The 20,060-nt window shown below is 36.9% G+C and overlaps 1 protein-coding gene across 1 annotated transcript in view; it reads left to right on the top strand.

Annotated features, from left to right (window-relative positions):
* The first annotated feature begins 3,007 nt into the window (after positions 1-3,007).
* Positions 3,008-20,060, top strand: part of LOC129368240 (testican-2-like) — a 40,466-nt gene continuing 23,413 nt past the window's right edge. Inside the window, exon 1 of the mRNA XM_055043143.1 lies at positions 3,008-3,290. Coding sequence (XP_054899118.1) covers positions 3,111-3,290 — 180 coding nt within the window. The 5' untranslated portion in view covers positions 3,008-3,110. The remainder of the gene's footprint in view (positions 3,291-20,060) is intronic.

Raw genomic sequence — 20,060 nt, 5'->3', positions numbered from 1 at the left:
AAGTGTAAAAAAAAAAGCCCATGAAAAAGTGACCTAGTTCAAATGTGTGATCATTAATCATCAACATTTAGCATTATGCTTTGGTTAATGCACCCTTTTAACTTGTCACATTATATTTTTTATGTACATACTGCTTTACATTTCTCCTCTTGTCCTTGCCTCCCTGTTCAGCAGCTCTGCATGCTCGTATGAAAGAAGCACACATTTGCTACATCGACAACTTTGATGCAAGTGTCAAGAGTTAGTTCTGCCAGCTAAGCAGCATGACAGAAATGTGATCCTGCTTCTGGCTACTCAACCTTGGCCAATACTGGTAACCTTAAACTTAAATGAATCCGAACAGGGAGGGTGCTGGATTAGGTTTATCGTCATAGGGGATGAAACGCAGAGAAGAGGAGAGGGCATGCAGAGTTAAGAGAAGCAGCGGGAATGATGTGGGGAGACTCGGAATGATGTGCAGGTACAGTAAATCTCTGTGGGTCATAAATTCTGGATAAAAAAAGACGGGATGTAATAAATTTTTTATACACTCAGCTCCATACTCTAAATCTCAACACCATTTGGTACAGCGCAGTGAAATCCTAGTCAAACATCACTGTCGGACAGCAAGTGCAATGAACTTTCATTCCCCTCAAAATTAACTTTCAGCATAGTGTCAGTAATGTCTATTTTAACTATCTTCTTGGTTGTGTCCTCAGAATTTAAATTTAACAAAAGTAATCTCATATGTGGTTACATTGGAAAGTATATGTTTTAAACATTGCTGAGATGGAGCGACCCAGTTTGGGTCAGATATGGACCGATCCAGACCTGAACGGATTTTACACCACAAGATTAGGTTCTAGGTCTGACCCAACATACAGAACCTAAACATAGGTAAATAAAACACATATAATCTGCAGAAGAAAACAAATCAAATGTTGGTTAAACTAAGTTTAACTCGGTGTTATTAATTTTTTTTAATGAACCGTATAATGTTTTATATGTCTTTTAATAATAAACAGCTGAATCTGAATACCAAAATTCATCCTCGGTTTAAAATGCAGTATGATATAATGCTTAATTTTGCCCAAGAAAGCACATCGTTGCTCATAACTCCAAAGTGACATTAATAAACAATACAATGGAACTTAAATTACAAGTAGATTTTTATGACCAGCTGCTACTCTTACTTTATATATATATATATATATATATATATATATATATATATATATATATGTTCAGTTTAATAAATAACATTGTTGCTTTATATGTGACACTGCATAAATGTAGTAGTAAATGTAGTCCATTCTGAGTGTTTGATCAATTTTATGGTCAAAGTGTGAATATTGAACAGATTCAGCCAGCGATGTTGAGTCTGAATTTCGATTTAAAATCCACTTGAATTGGCACAAAAAGCACTAATCAGAAAAACGCCCAAAGGGACCCATTGTCATTTTGGACAAGTTGCATATATTTACATTTCTCAAGTGGATGAAAGACTTGGATAAAAAAGATTGGATGTCTTTAGATTTCTATCAAAAAGCTAAGTTTTAAACACACTACCATTTTCTGGAAGAAAAAGACTTTCCCACTGTTTTTGTTTTCATTTGTTCTTTTAAGGCCACCACAACTAAAACATTATATCCTAACCATGAGTGTTTGACTCAACTACTAATTTTAAAATCATAGTCAAATCATGTTAAAGTAATTATGAGGTCTGAATTTCCATTCCCAAAATAGCCATATCACAAGCTTTTTCCCCAGTGCATGTTAAAGACCTGCTTGTCAGTATAGTTAGCAGAAAAATAATGATAAGGATTACTTTGAAACCTCTGCAGAGAAGCTCTTATATTTCTTCCTCTGCTGCTAATGAACACAATTAGGAAAGAAACTGGCCTCATTTTAAGCTAAATTGAACCTCATTTGCCTCTTGGCCTCAAGGGAGTCTTGTCACTCAGCAATGTGGAAAGACCAGTTTGGACATCACTTCCTAACTTTCCCCATATTTTCTCTGCTCTTTGGCTGAGCTATAGAAATCAATTCACCTTCACATGCATAAGGATTTTATCGAATACTCCAAAGCATTTTAAAGCAACTTGTCACTCAGTATTTCATGTCGATGATTGTTTTGCAGATTAAGATAAATAAATTTAAATAATCAAAAGTTAATTATTTCTATTGTTCATTTCAAAATGTTAAATTGACAATATTTCAAGTATTTTTTTCATCTTAAAAGTATGGTTTACAGCTAATGAGTAGACTGTGATCTGTCAGTTGACTCAAACAAGAATCTATGTAATCTACTCCAATAGAATGATGAACTACATAAATAAACTTAATTCAGTTGAGCAAATGTTAAAGCTGTCTGGGTTTAGCATGTGGCATAATGAAATCATAAATTATGTTCCCAAGCATAAAATTCTGTAGGAGAACGTCCAGCCGTCGGTTTAACTTAAACTCAAGAACACTAGGATTATGCAGCAAAATAATAATCCAGACCTCGTCAGCAAGTCTACCTTTGGGTGTTTTAGAGTGATCTAATCTGGATTAAAGCATGACTGAGTTAATGTAGTGTGACATCCAATTGAGTTGATTTAAAACAATTGTGCAAGGAAGAGTGAGCCACAGTTCTTCCACACATGTTTCTCCACATAGAATTAAGACACTCGTTCATGGAAATGCTGCATAAGGTGGTACAACCAGGAATTAGGTTTAGGGGGCATTTTTTTTTTCCCCTTAGTAAATTAAATCATCATTTCAAAACTACTTCTTGCTTTTACTAGGAAAGCATGCAATGATACAAAAAAGTAAAAACAAATCTTGTACAAGATAGGACTTTATTTTTAATTGAACAACTGGGGGGGAAAAAAATCATCTGATGGTATTCAAATGGTTCAAGATCTAGTTGTTTGAACCTTTGAAATAACGAAACGAGCTCAAATATAGAATCGGTGTTGGAACTCTTCCTCCCTCCCTGCCTCTCTTCCTCCTCTCTCTCCTCTCCAGTCAACGCGTTGAGGCAGCAGCAGGAATCCTGCGTGTGGTTGAGTGGCTGGAGGACAGCAGTAGCAGCAGCAGCAGCAGAAGGAGCAGGATACATCCCAAACCGAGCCGACCTGGCCAACATGATGGAGGCTGTGAGGACCGTGGCTTGCCTGTACCTGCTGGTGGGCGTCTCGCTCCAGGTGGACGCGAAAAGTGGGAAGGAGACGGCGAAAGTCGGGAATTTCATGGAAGATGAGCAATGGCTGTCAACCATCTCTCAGTACAGCCGTAAGACCAAACACTGGAATCGCTTCAGAGACGTGAGTGCCGCGTTTTCTCCTGCTTTTATACCTCCGCACTGGCGCCTTGGACGCACCTGCTGGGGGTAAAGCCGCAAAGTTAACTCTCGCCCCAAACTACATACACGATGCTGGGTTTTAATCCGCATTAGTCGCTACGAAAAAAATGTTTAGAGATTATAATTTTCATCTTTTCAGACAAGACTGCAAGTCCGAATAAGCGCGCGCTCTCATGTCCGCGCCCCTCGGAACTAATGAATGTGATGATTTTACGCACGATAGATAGATAGATAGATAGATAGATAGATAGATAGATAGATAGATAGATAGATAGATAGATAGATAGATAGATAGATAGATAGATAGATAGATAGATAGATAGATAGATAGATAGATAGATAGATAGATAGATAGATAGATGTGGGTGTGTCACATAAATGTAAACTGGAGACATCATACGTCTTTTTATCATTTTTGACATCAGAAGATGCATTCTCTTCCTTTGAACCCAGATTTTCTAGAACCACCTTTAGTCCTACACTGTAAAAAAAGTCACTGTAGAATTTACAGTAACTTACTGGCAGCAGGGTTGCCAGCCAGTTACTGTATTTTCTTTTACGGTCAAGGGATTCCAGTGACTTTATTGTCTTTTTTTTTTACAGTAGCCTTTCTGTAATTCTATTACAATTTTACTGTGTTTATTACAGTTTTATTATAATTTTATTGCAGCTTTACTTTAATTTTTATTACTATATTACTGTAATTTCTTTAAAATAGCACAGTAATTATATCATATGATCACTGTGATTTTATCACATTTTTATTATAATAAAATTACAGTAGTCCTACAGTAGAATTACAAAAAGTTATTTTACAGTAGTTCATGAAACTGCATACTTTGCTAGCTTTTAAAAGTTTAAATGTGAACTTGCAACTTAATTTACCAAATTCTCAAAAAAATTTATTCTTCTAATTTAAAAAAAAATACATGTATATTTTAAAATCACCTTATTTTATTGTCACTTTAAATCCAATAAACTGAAGCAAAACAAATGAAGTATTTTGCAACAGCAATATTGTTACATAGAAGTCAATGTATGTAATTCTCTAATTTTAAAACATAATAGATACGTTTACCCTCACAGTAATATTACATTGAATACAATGAATTAAATAATCTTCACTATAACAAAAGTGCCCAAACTGCATGTCAAAGTCATAAAAACAATGTTCTACCAGCTTTTTATGTAAAACTTGCAGCTAAAATTCTAAATGTCCGTCGTCAAACATTGAAGTTAAATATTTTTCAAAACTTTATTGGAACGCCAACAGTACGCCTTAAACATTTGGGCAAGTTTAAGACTTGGTGAACTGCCAAACAAAACCAACATGGTTGAGTTCTGAGTTGGTCTCAGTCCTGAACTCCTCCAGAAATCACCAAATGGTTCCTGGAAGTTAAAGAAAGAAAACCATGTTTTAATACATGGGATAAACAGCACATTATACTGCATTTATGTCAATTAAAGAAAGAGAGGGGGGGAAATGGCAGATTTGGTGGTCGGACACTCTCTCTGACCTTCCTGCATTGTTGCTGTTCTCCTGTCTGTCTATTAGAAATGGACAGGGCAGATACAGAAGATACAGAGAGACAGGCAAAGAAAAAGACAGACAGGGCGAGAGATGGAGTAAGAGAACTGTTTGTGTGTAAATGTGTAATTTTACCATTTTAAAAATTCCACTGGTAATCCATGAAGGAGGAGAATGGAGACACACTGTTGTCCTTGTGTTTTGCACAAGTCGTCCTGTTGTATTTGATGTCGCTTTTTCGTTTACAGCTTGTGACCTCAACCCGCTTTCTGGGTTGAGATCTATGAATTGCCTAAAAACAGATGGGAGACTGTTCAAAACTACTTGAAATGAAGGAAATGAAGGGAAGAATGGCTTATGGTTACAGGAGATGCTGAGTAGGGAAACAATGGATCTAACTAACCAAAACCTAGAAATTAATAACAAGATCAAAACCACCATACAGAAAGGACACAAAGAACAGAACTTCAGAAAGAGCTAAGAGCTTCCACACTAATTAATTGAATAATATGGAAAATAATGAACAACCCAAAATACACACAATCCAAAAACATTGTTCATGACAACCACATGAGTCTGCTGTTTGTTTATGACTGTTCTCCTGCTTGAAGATGAACCTCCTCCACATTCTTGGGTCACTTTACAGGCACACATGTTTCTTCCAGTATTGCCCTCCATTTTGCTTCTTATCTCTCGTTATCAATTCTAAATTGTTTACCTGTCCTTGCTGAAGTACAGCATTTTTGAGAAACAATGCTGCCACCACCATGTTTCACTGTAGCTCACTGTGTCTCTGTGGTATGAAAATACTCAAAATTCATTTTATGGCTTTCATTGATCAATAACTGTCTTCTTGTTATTTTTCCATAAGAGCCATGTTTGTTGTCTTGTTGGTAAATTCTTCTACCTGTTCAGTGGATCAGGTAGAAGATCCACTGATCTTCACTTAAGATAATTTTTCATAAATGAAAAATTATAACATAAATTAAGTCTTAGAAATATCATTTTGGATGCTATTAATAGATATAATGTGTTTCACTTATTTAATTGCGCTACTGAAGAATATTAACTTCTTAAGACTTTCAATTTATTGACTATGGCTGTCTTGACACAGAACATTTAAGAAAATCATAAAAAAAACAATCGAAAGGTAGAAAGATTGTGTGTTAAATGTTGAAAAGTGAATTTATGCCAGGTTAAATTATGCTTTCACTTATTTTTACCTGAAATCTTCTAATGTAATGATTAAATTGACTTGTATGTTACTGTGTTTAAGTATTTTGATAGGAGCATATTTTTTTTCTTAGGAACCATATATTAAAAACTCAACTATTTCAGGGTATGTAGTCTGATGTAACGTGACCTTAGTGTGACAAAAGACCGACGAATCCGTGGCATTAACTTCATGTTAAAGATCTCTTTGGAGAAGCTGGTGAGCAGTCTCAAATCCATGCAAGCCTCCACCTTAACATCCAGCAGCTGTTTGATCTCGCTGCTGGGAAATATCAGCTCAGGCAGATAGTCTTATCAGCGTCGGCCAGAGAAAATTTCCAGCGTCTTTTACCGCCTTCGGTGCTACGTGAGGGTGCGTGCGATGTCCGCACAACTGGGTCTCAAGAGAATTTGTAATTGAATCGAAACTCTCAGCCACCAAGCTAATTTACATATCACCCCTCCTGGAGCTTGAAGCGGTGTGCCTCACCTGTCTGTTTGGATGAGTGTTTGGCGAACTGAAAGGGTTGAACAGATTTGGGATGAGGCCTCATGGTGGGGGCTTCTGGCAGTATGCCCACCTGCAGTGTCCTGAGTACATTTGTTCTTGGCTATTAAAATTTACCTTCAGTCCACTTCAAATTACAAAAGACAAACATTATATTTTTTTTTTGGAACATTTTGACCGAGGCTGAGTGGGTCAGGCCATTTATCGTCCTTAATGAATATTGCAGGTTTTAGAGGGGATGCTTGTACAGCTGTATCTCAACAAATTACAATATCAATAAAAAGTGAATGTCTTTTAGTAATTGAGTTCAGAAAAAGTGAAACTCATCTATGCACACATTATACAAAGAGGCCTATATTTCAAGTGTTTCATTTAACTTTTAATGTTTAGTTTTTATTGCCTTTAAGCCATCATTGAAATTAACTGGAATGAAGTGAAATTATGAGTTTTCTGTTTTGAATTTTGTCACTGAAATAAGTAAATACCAAATTTCTGCTTGTTTTAGTTTATTGAGAAGCTCCCTTGTTTTTGAATCAGGATGTAGTTAGCAAATATCAGACACTCTGGTCAAGATATTCCTTATACACAATGTCTGGTAGGAATATATGCCAAGAATTGTGGTGGAGGCGGTGAGGCAGAAAATGAGTCCAACAAAAGTCCAACAACCAGGCGGCACAGCTGAGTAGAATCCAGGACTCAACACCGGTAGCAACTGGAAGATACGAATGGACGACAGCAAGACAGATTGACACTCACAAAATGACAAGAACCCAACAAAGAACATAGGACACAGGTGGGATTAAATAAACAGAGGGTAATTATGGAGACAAGACACACCTGGGAGTAATCAAGGGGAGACAGGACGACACGGACACTCAAAACTCAAAACAGAGAAAAACACAGAACATGACACTATAACTTACAATTTACTTTTTAGTGTTCAAAAAAGGAGAAAGATTTTAAATAGGTGTGAAATTCATCAAACTAAAATAATATAAAATTATTATAACACTTAAGACCATAAAAATACTGTTTTAACCTCATGATTTTTGAGTATCTTGCTGGATAATATTATACACTCTGTGGCAACTACAGAAAATCCTAATGATTTTTAAGAGGTTGTCAGATTAAATTGACTTTAGTGCATCCGGAATCCAACACGCTCTCCTAAATGTCAAATAATAATAAAAAAAACCTTTGTTGATTAGGTTCATTAAAGTTTTATTAATCTGTAGTGAATTTCCTTTGAAAAGTCATGGTTGTGATAGGTTTTTGAATGTCAATGTGTTTGGTAAAATGCTGCACTGTAGCATCATGACCTCTTGTTCTGGAAATGGTGGCATTTCAGTGAAGAAAAGTAAAAAAAAAATCCATCTTCGTTATCAAACAAAATGGAAAGGAGGAAAAAAGAGAAGGGTTGACTGCGGCATATGTGGAGACGTGATGATGTGAACAGATGGGTGTGTTAGCTTGTGCTCAGAGAGGACAGTCATCTGCTGTTCGGGGCATTGAAATACTCCATCTGAAAAGTGAAGGCTGCATTTGTTTACCTTCTCGACAAATACGAGGTGTGAAAAACACATGGATTTGTACCTACATGAAATAAAGACAGGATTGAAAAAGCGTTGCTAACATGACACTATAAACACAGCACATCCATCCATCCATCCATCCATCCGTCCATCCATCCGTCCATCCATCCATCCATCCATCCATCCATCCATCCAAACACTTCCTCTATCTACAATAACTCTTCACTCAATAGCAGTTATAGGGTCTACGACTGAAGACCTTATAACTGCTATTAAGTGCCTCGTCTTGCACAAAATATACTTGAATGCAGTATATTTATATATATATATATTCAAACCAGACATTAGTCTGGTTTGTATGGTATGTCTGGGTGAATCTGCTAAGAAGCTCATGCCATTGCTCAAATAAATTACTATGTACATTTTTTTTTTGTTTTATTCAGCCAGATTCTCCCATCTCTCTGAGCATTGCAGATAGGGACCTCATTAAGAAGCTCTGCAGACTCTTAGCCCACTATAAAGCACTGCTTAAGATTTCCACCTGCAAGAGCTGAGCAAGTGGACTCAGCAAGCTATGGTTTTACGGATGGAAATGTATAAGATGTTTTTCAGCTGGCTACTCTGCTCTTTTAGATGTTAAAATGAATTACTGATGTTATGTATTTTATTGGTACATGGAAATAACTTGATTTGTAGTTTTATTCACTTTGCTCTGGTGGTTTTATCTGCCTCTTGGCAATGCAAATATTGTAGCACCATATATTTTTTCTGTATTGTCACTTGTTCCAGCCTAATTTGGTTAATAACAGTGCAATGATTTTGGGATTAAAACAATTCATCGTCTGTGTATCTCAGCTACACATTGAGATGTTTGGAAGATGCATCAGCAAATTCAGTTTCTCTTCTCCTGTTTGGTTTTTCTGCAACAGTTTAGTTACTCGACCAGAGCTGATAAACTGATTCCATTAAAACATTTTGTAATGTTGAATTGTTTTTCAAGCGTGTCTCTATTCCCTTACCGACAGTTATTTCTTCTGCATCAGCAAAGACTTGGCGTGGTTTTTGGGTTCTAAAGTCAATGCTAGATGAAACAGATGGTTATTTTTTCAACAAACCAGTTCCAGTTCTTTTCCAAGCCTTGCTGTGGAGTAATTTCCGAACTCTCTGTTTGAGCCTTTCTAAAGCTGCTGAAGAAGTGTTATTTCTCCTGAAACACATTTCTACCGACATCAAATTAATTTATTCAATTACCTCATTTCGATTCCATTCAAATTATGGAATGCCAGCATCTAAAGTTTTGTCACGTTATTTTGTCTCATTTTGTTAAGTGTGCTTCAATATTAATTTGCATATATTTGCACATGGTTAACTGCTCAGTCACTCAATTATTTCATAATGATATAAAAATTGTAGGGATTTTGAACTTTTGCAACAGTTAGACAGCATTAATAACCTCAATTGTATAGGTTGCCTGCCTGTGTCCAATGGGATAATTTTATTTACTTTTGCTCTTTCTGTCGTTTTAAGGTCGAGAACAATTCGGTTTTAGGTTTTCATCTCCATCTCCAGATTAATGAAATCATAAGGTTGTCCAACTTTATTATATTGTTTAGAAAATAAATATACTCTGAAATATAAATCAAGCATTAATATTGTTTTTTTAATGAAAAAAAAACTTGATTCTCTAACTCATATTTAAACTTCTTAGGAAACAAAAATGACTCATAATTATATTCATTAATGCATGCCAGTGAAAAGCCTCTTCAACGCTGAAGGCTAAACATTATTCCACTGAATTCTCTCATGTCCTGTGAAAGTCACTGATTAACTTCCAATTAAACTCCCATTTCCAACCTGCTTCATACACATTATTTATGGCACGCTCCTATAAATGAGACAACATCAGTAGCTTGCTCACTGACCCGCCAACAGGTCGCTCCTGATTGAAGTCTTGATAAATGGAGGACCAGGGATGGCTCTATTTTTCAGCAAATAAGATGTTGCTGCATCTTGACAGTGAGCTCGTTCAGCTCAAAGAGCTGCTGTCAGTAGAGGGTTTTCAGCTCCTGTAATCATCCTCCACCATTTATTAGCTTCCCGCAGGATTTATGCTTCAGTGCTAATGGCCACTGTAATTACAGATATGAAAAGTTAGAGCACGGAGGATGTATGCGATTATGTGAGTATTATGAGGCCTCTTTCCAGTTTTGATAGAGCGCCGCATCGCTGGGTGAAAATTATGTTTGGGGCAAAAAATCGTGACACTTAAATAAGCGGATAGTTATCTGAAGATTGACCCGTCAAATTTTCAGTTTTCACAAGCAAAAGAGATGGAGAGAAAAGGAGATACTGTTGTCTTTCCACCACAAGTGTGGGTGGCTCTTAATTGAGTGTAAACAATGCTTGGCGTTGCTCCTGTAGAGAAGTTCCCCCCTCCAAATACCAATTTATGTCTCTCAAAATAAAATAAAAAAATAAGTAAAAAAAAAACTTGTAAAAGCATTCACACTCCTTAAACTTTTCCAGTTGTTGTCACATAGCAACAAATTTCAATTTATGTATTCAACCAATTATGAGAAAATTATTTGTTGTAATAGGAAAACATTTTTGTAGGTCGATACATTTCCTAATTGAGCCTAGTGGTGCTGACATGAGTGTGGAGGCACACAAATCAGCAGCAGAAGTATCAGCTGCAGCAGCAGTGACGGCCTGAGTTCCATCTTTTTCAGCTGTTAACTTCGATGTGAGTTTCTGAAAATGTCGGGCTGAATAATTAGCTGTTCCAATGCTCTTCTTCTGGCTCCATTGTTCATGCATTATTTATAGTGGCATCTGCCTGAGTTGTCTCTGTACTCGTGAAGCTCCCCTCTATGCCTTGCTGCAGGCAGCGTGATAAATACTGCCTCTCTGTGAATCTGTCTTCGCTTGTAGCTGGCATGACGGCACACCCAAGATTCGATAGGTGATCCAGAATTTTGACAAACAAACAGAACTGTTTTATTGCTTTTTCACGAGGTGGTGATGAAAAAACGGATTATTTTCCAGCCTCATTCAGGAATTTTGCAGGGCTTTCTGAGGGGCAGTGAGGTAAATGCGTGGCATTGGGAATCACAGCATAGAGCTGAAAATAAAGTCAAATGAAACAATGACATTTACTCTTTTCACGTTTTGTTCTTATTTGTCTCTTAACGCAGTAAAACAAAAATAATTACAAGAAGTGATTCTGAATGTAATATATACAAGTAAAAAAAACAATATAATCGCTCAAATACTTCAAATGAGAGCAAAATTTGTGCAAATGGAGAAACTAGGAATAAAAGGTATAAATTAAGCTTCATCCAGTTGTACTTGACTAATCACTCTGTTTTCAGGAATATTACATTTTATTCATCCACTCTTAGTCAGCTTGATCAGTTGAGCAACTTTCTTCTTGATAAAGGTGTTATTATTTTTTATACATAATCAAAGGTTATTAACAGACAAAAGAATCATTCATCATACATCAGGAAGATAAAAAAAAATCTAGTTAATAAAGCAACATTGGCTGCATGGGATGTACATGTAATCTGAAATAACATTCTTTGACATGATACATAATTTTAGAGCCTTTAATACGACCCCAATGCATCATAAGAATGAGGCAAAATGAAGAATACAAATTTGCATAAAAGGTCTCACAGTTTATCCTCAGATGAACATGGATGATTGTTATTAAAGGTCAGTGCAGTCCTCCGGTTTGCTGTTCCCTGTATTTCAGGAGTTTTTATTATTAGCTTTCTGATTTGAAGGTGCCCTGCACATATCTATGTTCTGATGAATTCCCCTTGGGTGAATGTAATTTAGAGCAGCTGAGTTGTACCTCCTTGGAAAAAGGAGATTTGTAGGAATTGTCTATGTAACTCTTATGTCTGGGTGCAGTCCACATGCGTATGACTGTAATGTAACAACAGAAAAACTTATAAAAAAGCTGGATTTTGTTCACGTAAGCATGCACAAATTATTATATCTACTGCATTCTGATGCAGATTCTCTGGTGTGACCTTAGAAAGGCCTGATTTAAAACAAATCTTCAAAGAGGACTGGGCCATAATTCATCCACAGCTACCCCATAAATCATTGCCAGTCTATGCAAATGCTTGATAGCAGTTGTTGCTGCCAGGGGAGGTACAGCCTGTAATTAGCTTTAGGAGGATTTAACTTCTTTACATAGAGACAGATTGACTTAGACTGCTTGTTTCTGTTAATAAATGAAATCATCATTACCAACAGATTTTCTTATTTAATCAGATTATCTTTTTCTGTTTGTCAAATTTGTCTCATGATTTGAAAACAGTTGGCATGAAGATGAAAATGGCAGTTATTTTAAATCACACTATAAAATATTCAGCTTTGCATTTTAGGTTGTTAGAAGTATTTAATTGCACCTACAGTACATTGCAAAAATGTCAAACCGTTAGATGAGCAGCATCTATAAGTGAAGTATTTCAAAAAGATGACAGAAATCCAATTAAGATAACAGACACAGGACCAGAGGGCTGAGCATTTTCTGTAGCGTATGCCAAGTTTTTAGCTTACAGCTATTTAGAATTCATCTTGTTGGTGCTAAATACAATTTTCTATCTGTCAGGCTGTGTTATCTTTAGTGTTTTTCATAGGTTTCATAGATGGAAATAGGAACAAATTGGGTCTTTACCACAGGCTGAAAGCAACAGTTTGTCTAACAATGCAATTTAAAATTGATTCTTTGTTCTGTTGTAGATGTACGGATGCTGCCAAGATTAAATTTAATTCAGAAAAGGTTCAGAAACGGAGTCAAAAATCTGTGAAGAAGCAGTTAAAGTGTAGATTAATAAAGAGAAGATTCTTCAGAGAGCCAAAAAACTATATTGCTCAACACTACTCTAATGGAAAATGAAATATAAAGGCAGATGGAGATAGCTTGCAACTTTTTGAAGCTTTTGAGCAGTAAACTCTGGTATTATATGGAATTTGTGCACATTTAAAAAGTGTTGTCTGACCCACTCGATGCTTTGTGAAAGTATTCAAACACCGTTCAACTTATCCAGATTTTGTCATAAAAAAAACACAAACTTCAATTTGACATTTTAAGATTGTATGTGGCAGATCAAAACTAAGTAGTGTATAGTTGTAAAACCAGAGGAAGATGAAGACATTTTTAAACTATATCTATATATTTTTAGGTTAGAGCTGCTTCCAATCCTTTGGCAATGTGTCCCTTACTAGCTCTGCAAAAGAGGTACATTTTTTGCAAAGGTGAAAATTTTTAATTTTAATTTAATTGAAATAAAAAATTGCAATCTGTTTAATTAAAATGTAATTAAACAAAAAATTATTTTAGTTTTCAAAATTTCAAAATTTCAAATTTTTACTAAGTTTCCTGAAAGGCCATGTTGGTGAGCCTTTTGCATAAATATGGAAAATAAAAAAACGAGGGATAGCCCACTTAGAAATAAAAAGGACATAATTTGAGCAAAAAGAGAGAAAAAAAACCAAACTGCTCTTAAAGGCCTCGTACCATTGGAGCTCTTCTGTTTTAGAAGTGCTTACTCCTAGCAACAGTTTATAACCATCACTGCTCCCAACAATCGCAGTAGGTTTTTATATTTCTCTTATTTGCACAGTTTTTTCTCATTTCAAATAACATTTCTGCTGTTATTTGCACATCTCTGTTTGCACAGTTTTATTTTCACTTCTGGTAAATAGTCTGCTGGGTTTGGATGTGTCGGCACAGACACTTTTTACACAATTGGATACGTTTTTTTTGACTAGTATGCTATTTTTAATAACAGCATAATACTTTGTTACAAATTTTCCAAACTGTGCAATTCTTATTATTCTTAGTCCTGTTTTTTACATTTTATTTCTATCTTTGTGTGAATCTACATCTTGCGATTGTCTGCCACTTTTTCCCTCTGTGGATCAAAAAAAGGATATTTCTTCTTAAAACACTGATAAGAACTGTTGAAACTGCTCTTTCTTAATTAATATGTTTATGTTTAAAAATATTTCTACTTTGCTTTTGAAAGAGCCATAGTGAAGGGGTCAAACGGTTCAATTTTCAAATGATGGATTAGATGAGCGCTCTGTGAGATGTTCAAAGCTTTGGATATTTTTTTCTGATCTATACAGAACAGCTGAATTTATACTGAGACCTCATTATGCGGAGGTTGAGTTATTAACGAATTAAACTTCTGAAGGCAATTGTTTGCATGAGATTTTATTTAGGGGTTTTGATGTATGGATGCTGAAAATTGTTCAAATCTTTCAAATCTTTTTTTGAAAACCATGAGCCATTTTCCTTCCACTTAAAATAGCTTTGTCCAGGAATTGCTTTAAAGCTGTTCCAGTGAGTACATTTACCATTTGTGCGCTAACAGTAATATGTTTTATCAGCCAGTTAGCATAAAATAAAGCACATATCTGTTCAGACAAAAGAAACATAAATATATGAAGCCATATTTTTGCTCCCTTGACATATATGTGTCTTTTAAGCACAATGAAATTATGATCAGATGACTGCAGTGACCTTTTTTGTCATCAGTCACAAATAGAATGGATAAATGTAGTTTACACATCAGTAGGCAAACACTACAGCTATAGCTTTGCATGCTACAAAAGCTCTGCACAGAGAGAGTTAGTGAATGGGAGCGATTATCTCAGTGGAGATGATTAAACCTGGAAGACAGCCTGCAAACATAGCTGTTTATACATTAGCCAGGTGGATTTGTATTGAGTCTGCAGAGCAAGGTTGTCCTACATATAATCATGTTTGCCTTGGGTGGTGTAGTATTTTTGATGTATGTTGTTTTGCTGTCGCCATTATTGCCATGAACTGTCAGGGGTGGAGCTGCACTAAGTGAACAGCTAATCTAAGCGGCGCAGCTTTATGACTTGTTCTGTGTAAAAATAGATATAATAATATAAGGTGCTTGGGTTCAACCTGGCATTGATACATTTTGTGCTCTAGGCCACAAATCACTCACTGTTGAAACAGGATGACAGGTACCTTACAATTAGGCCAGGCAGCTACAAAAGCTGAGGACATGCTCTTGCCTGGGGAGAAACAGACTCGCTCACCGTCTTCTGTGTGCTCTCTCCGGACAACAGGGGCTTGTCTGCCCCAGAGCTGCGTATGGAAGTCCCTCTTTGTATTAACTGTGCAATGCAAGGAAGTCCCTCTTTGTATTAACTGTGCAATGCAAGGAGGTGTCAAGGACACATAGAAAGGACTCTGATCCTGTCAGCGTACAAGTATGTTAGGCGTTTGGAGGATGTATTTGTTTGTGTCTATCTCAGAGAAACTTGTAGTTTGCTGAGCTGACAGGGGAATGGATACAGACTACAAAGAGAGATCAGAATGACCTTAATCATGCAGCTCTTATGATGAGGATACAGAGCAGAGTTAAAGTGTTAATAGTTTTTTTTCCCCCTCAGCTGAAATAACCCACAAGAATCTCATTTCTCCATGATGGAGCCTTTCCTGGAGCCATAATGTGGCATCTCAGTGTGCATCCGTGTTTTACTGTAATTTCCCCCCGCCGCTGCAGGAGATTAGCATTATCAGCAGCCACAACAACCCAATTTGTCCTCATTGCTATGGCAGGCGCGCAGAATTAAATGTAATCAGCCGGCTAACATATACAACTTAGATGGCCCTGTGAGGACCCTCATTCAGAACCCGGTGCCAATTCAAATGGTCCGCTTCTCATCAAAATGTTCTTTTAACTGAGCTGCTGATGTTTTAACTTCTGTCTGACAGTTTGAAAGGGGCTGCAGTGGACCTGTCAGCCAGCGGACATGTTTAAACAGCTTGCACATTTGTTCAAATAGGCCTCTTAACAACTGAACCCGTGATTACAAGGATTGATAAATGGCTGTAGTGTTCCATAACATGCATGTTGACAATACTAATGAGTGCAGTAATTATGACTGCACAGTTGCACCGTAGACAAACTTTTTACACATTTTCCATGACGAAATTCCAAACTTTTTCGGATGCAAATTTGCAGGACTGCTAGTACTTTTCAACCAAGTTTAAAAAATTAATACAAAAGTTCACAATGACTTTATAGGCAGAGATCCTTATATGTCAAGATCAGAAATTTAGCTTTATTCTCCAAGTTTGTACTCCGGTTCTTCTTTGCTTGCAATGAATGTAAATGTAAATAAAGATTTAAATATATATATATATATTACAAAAGAATAAAGGCAATATTCAGTTTGTGAAAATATGCATGGTATTGATCTGATAATTCTTAATACAAAGCAGTACCTATTCTGGCTGGCTGAATGGATGGATGGATCTTTTAGACAATGGGAATGGTTTGTGTTCAGTTTGAAATGTGAAACTTACAAAGTTTGTTTTTCTTCCTTCAGGCGAAAAAGTCTGTTTGTTCAAATTTAGTGAAGCAGATTTTATTTTCCCAGCCTCTTGTCGCCACATTCAATATTGATTGAAAATCCTCTGAGTGAGGTCAGTGTCAAGACCAAACATGATTTAAGTTCATTCAACTGTTTGTGTATGCTGAGAACTTTTTTGTGCCTGTTTGCAAATCAATACTGATGAGTCGAGTTCCTACAAAGCGAAAATAGCCCACTTGCCAGATTTTGTGTTAGTCTTCTTGGAGGCTCTTCTTCTAACACTGTATGCAGAAGCACTGAGGTTCGGCATGTTAAAGACAGTTGAGCATAAGCTCAGAGGTCCCTGGGGTATCTGTGTAGAGCTCAACCTGGAGTCTCGCCTCCTCTCTTTCTGCCTCTTTGTTTTGCAAATGGATTGTGGGGGAGGAAGCAATAAGATGCTGCAGAGACTCTGTTGTTCCAGGGTTCTGCTTTGCTCAGCAGTGTGATCCGACTGAATCCATTTTTTTCCTGCACCGCTATGTTCTCCAATTACTGCATCTCGCTGAGTATCCAGCCCTCAATTTGGCTGTGAAGCTTGCAGCAGCAAAGTGAACTGGGCTGCCGTTTGATCACTTCATCTGTGATATGAGACTGCAGCTCAAGGACTCCTGAGAAAAGCATGTTATAGTATTTTTTTTTGTGACGCAACGTCTTGAAATCTGCCGTTATTAGATGATGGAATCTCCTTTTATGAAGAAAGTATTGTTGTTTCCAGCCTTTTTTATGTAGCCTGGGCATGAAGCATCTTGTGCTTCACCAGAATTTAATTTACCTAGCTGCATTTCTTTGCAGAAACTCAGCCAGCCTTAGAGTTTTCTGCATTTTAGCAAATGTTTTGGATGGATGCATGCTTTTGCAGCTGGCCACGTTGTTGCTCGACTAAAAAGACATGCCCTTCACTGTGCAGATATGACTGCTGATTGTGCTTGCACTGCACTGCATTGCAGGCAGGCGTCTTACCTTGTGAAACAACATGTGTCCTTTGCCTGCAAACCCCCGAGCGGTCCAGCACAGATGATCAATTTTATCCAGCTCTGTGTTGCTCAGCAGCAACTTAATTCTATAATACTCGGGTATTTGTTGCAACTGAGACTACGCCATATTTCTCTGTGGGCTTCATCTGCTGTCTTTGAAATGTGATGGGAAAATCTCTGACTTTATATCTGTGGTACACAGTTATCTTAAAAACAACACAATTCAACCACAGAGCCAGTCTGCCGCTGCTGCATCAGAACTTTTACAACTGTCACATTATCTGTAGTGCAAAAGCTATGATGTGTAAGCACATCTAAAGTTGTTGCTGTGGTTTCTGTTTCTTCTTTAAGTGAAAAAACAATTGCTTTTTTTATATCAGTGTCTTGGAAAAGTATCACAATCATTGCAACCACAAACTTCCATCTTTTATCCAAACTACATGACTGACAAATACATTGTATTATATATCTGCAAAGTGACAGGAAAATATTATTTTTTAATGCATGAAATTCTGAAGTGTCCATTTATATTAATCCCCTTTACTTTGAATATATAACCATAATAACTGTAAAATCTACTGCAACAAGTTGCCTTTAGAAGTTTGTATCAGTATAAATAAAACTGTTCTGTGAAGGCTCAAAGGTTTGTTAAAGAGGATGATTGAACAAATAACATCTTGAAGACCAAGAAACATGATAGATAGGTACGTCAGAGATAAAATTGCGATGCAGCTAAAACAGGTTGAGGTAAAAAAAAAAAAAAAAATCTTTAAACATTTCCCTATTAACTGTTTTTTGGTAACTCTGGAGGAGCTGCAGAGATGTTGGGACATCTGTTGGAGAAAAGAAAATTGTAAAAGTCCACTTTTTCATTTTCCACAAGCAATGTAAAGGACTCAAATAGATAAAGAAGCTGCTCTGGTCAGATGAGCCCAAAACTGAACTATATCTCCAAAAATGAAAAACACTATGTGTGTCCAGGATGGTTGCAGCATCATGCTGTGAATATACTTTCCCTCAGCAGGGACAGGGACGTCCTCCTGCGAGTTGATGTGAAGATGGCAGTCAAGAAGAAAAGCTGTTCTTGACTTGAGTCTGGGGTGTAGGTTCAGGATCCACTGGCAGAACAGCGATAAACAAACAGCCAGACGTGCATTTGAATGATTTGAATCAAAGCATTTTCACATAGTAGATTTTCCCAGTAAAATCTATGAGTCTGACTCATTTACTTTGAGTCAGACTTGGGTTGACCCTTTTTGCAAAGAAAAATGGCAACAAACACAGATTTAGGTGTCATTAGCTGTGCGTGACTTCTCAAACCTAACTCAAAACCATTGGTTTAATTGTAGTGGGAGGTTATTTACTTTCAAAAATATTCACAAACGGCACATTATTTTTCCTACTTCACAATTTTGTACAACGCTGAATACATTTTTTGTGTTGCAGTGTCATAGAATGTGAAAATGTAAATGGTTCAGATTAAAACAGTGAGCAGCGTCATTTCAAAAACTCTGCAATGCATTTACGATTGTTTGAATCTGTGGTTGGTCTGCGCCTACTTCTGTTTGCCAAGTTCTCTGCGATTTTCCGAGCCTGCAAGTCACAAACAGAACCAGATATTACCTCCACCACTCAGACCCCAGCATGCTGAATCACAGACATAATGGCACGGCAAAGCGAAGATGCACTCCCGCTGTTCCACAGTAACTACAGAAAAGATGGATTTAAGACAGCATTCGAACAGTGTGCCCTTTGCAGCAATTCAAAGTACGACTGGGGGTACACAACTAATTCAGCTGCATTAATCAGGCAAAACACATTACAGTGCAAATCACGGCTGAGCGAAATGATGAGCTGACATTGTTCTGCCAGTCAAACAGTCTGATGCACATCAGCGATCCAATTGTATGACACAACCCAAGCACAGAGTGGAGCAATCAGTGGAGAAAAAGCCTCTGCTGGTTCTTTTCTTTCATTACAGACATGACCCAGAACACTGGTCTATCCATCAGCCTGTGTTTATCCAGTCACCGGCAGACTAAATGACTTCAAGAAGCTGGATAAATGACAACTACTGGGGGGATGCAAAATGTCCAGATCATCATTTAACCTCCATCTCATATCCGGCAGCTTAAGAGATGTTCTCATGGCAAATATTGGCCTCAGAAAATCTATAAGGAATATTGCAGAGGAGCAAGCTGTTATTGCACAGAGAGTGCGGGATTTCTTCTGAAAAGTTTCTCTACCTTTGTGTAACTGATTGAATTGGTTCATGGGACAGTTGCAGGAAATATACCAAAGAATCAGCGTTATGATTTCAGACACTTACAGCCTACATTCTCATCCAGGCTCCCATAGTTCCTGGTGCCAGTAGTTATGTCGGCTTGAAGTTTAAATGAAAAGAAAATGATCAGAAGATGCAGGCACGTGAAATTCTGGATAATTTTTGTTTTAATCTTTTGAATTGTTGGAGCTGTTTTTGCTAAATCTGATGCTTCATTTAAACATTTTATTGAGCCTCGCAAAAACAAGTCATATCACTTCTGTATAAAAT

This window comes from Poeciliopsis prolifica, unplaced genomic scaffold (genome assembly GCF_027474105.1).
Source record: "Poeciliopsis prolifica strain line A6 unplaced genomic scaffold, Auburn_PproV2 SCAFFOLD018, whole genome shotgun sequence".
NCBI lineage: Eukaryota > Metazoa > Chordata > Actinopteri > Cyprinodontiformes > Poeciliidae > Poeciliopsis > Poeciliopsis prolifica.
This window is presented reverse-complemented; position numbering and strand designations above follow the sequence as displayed.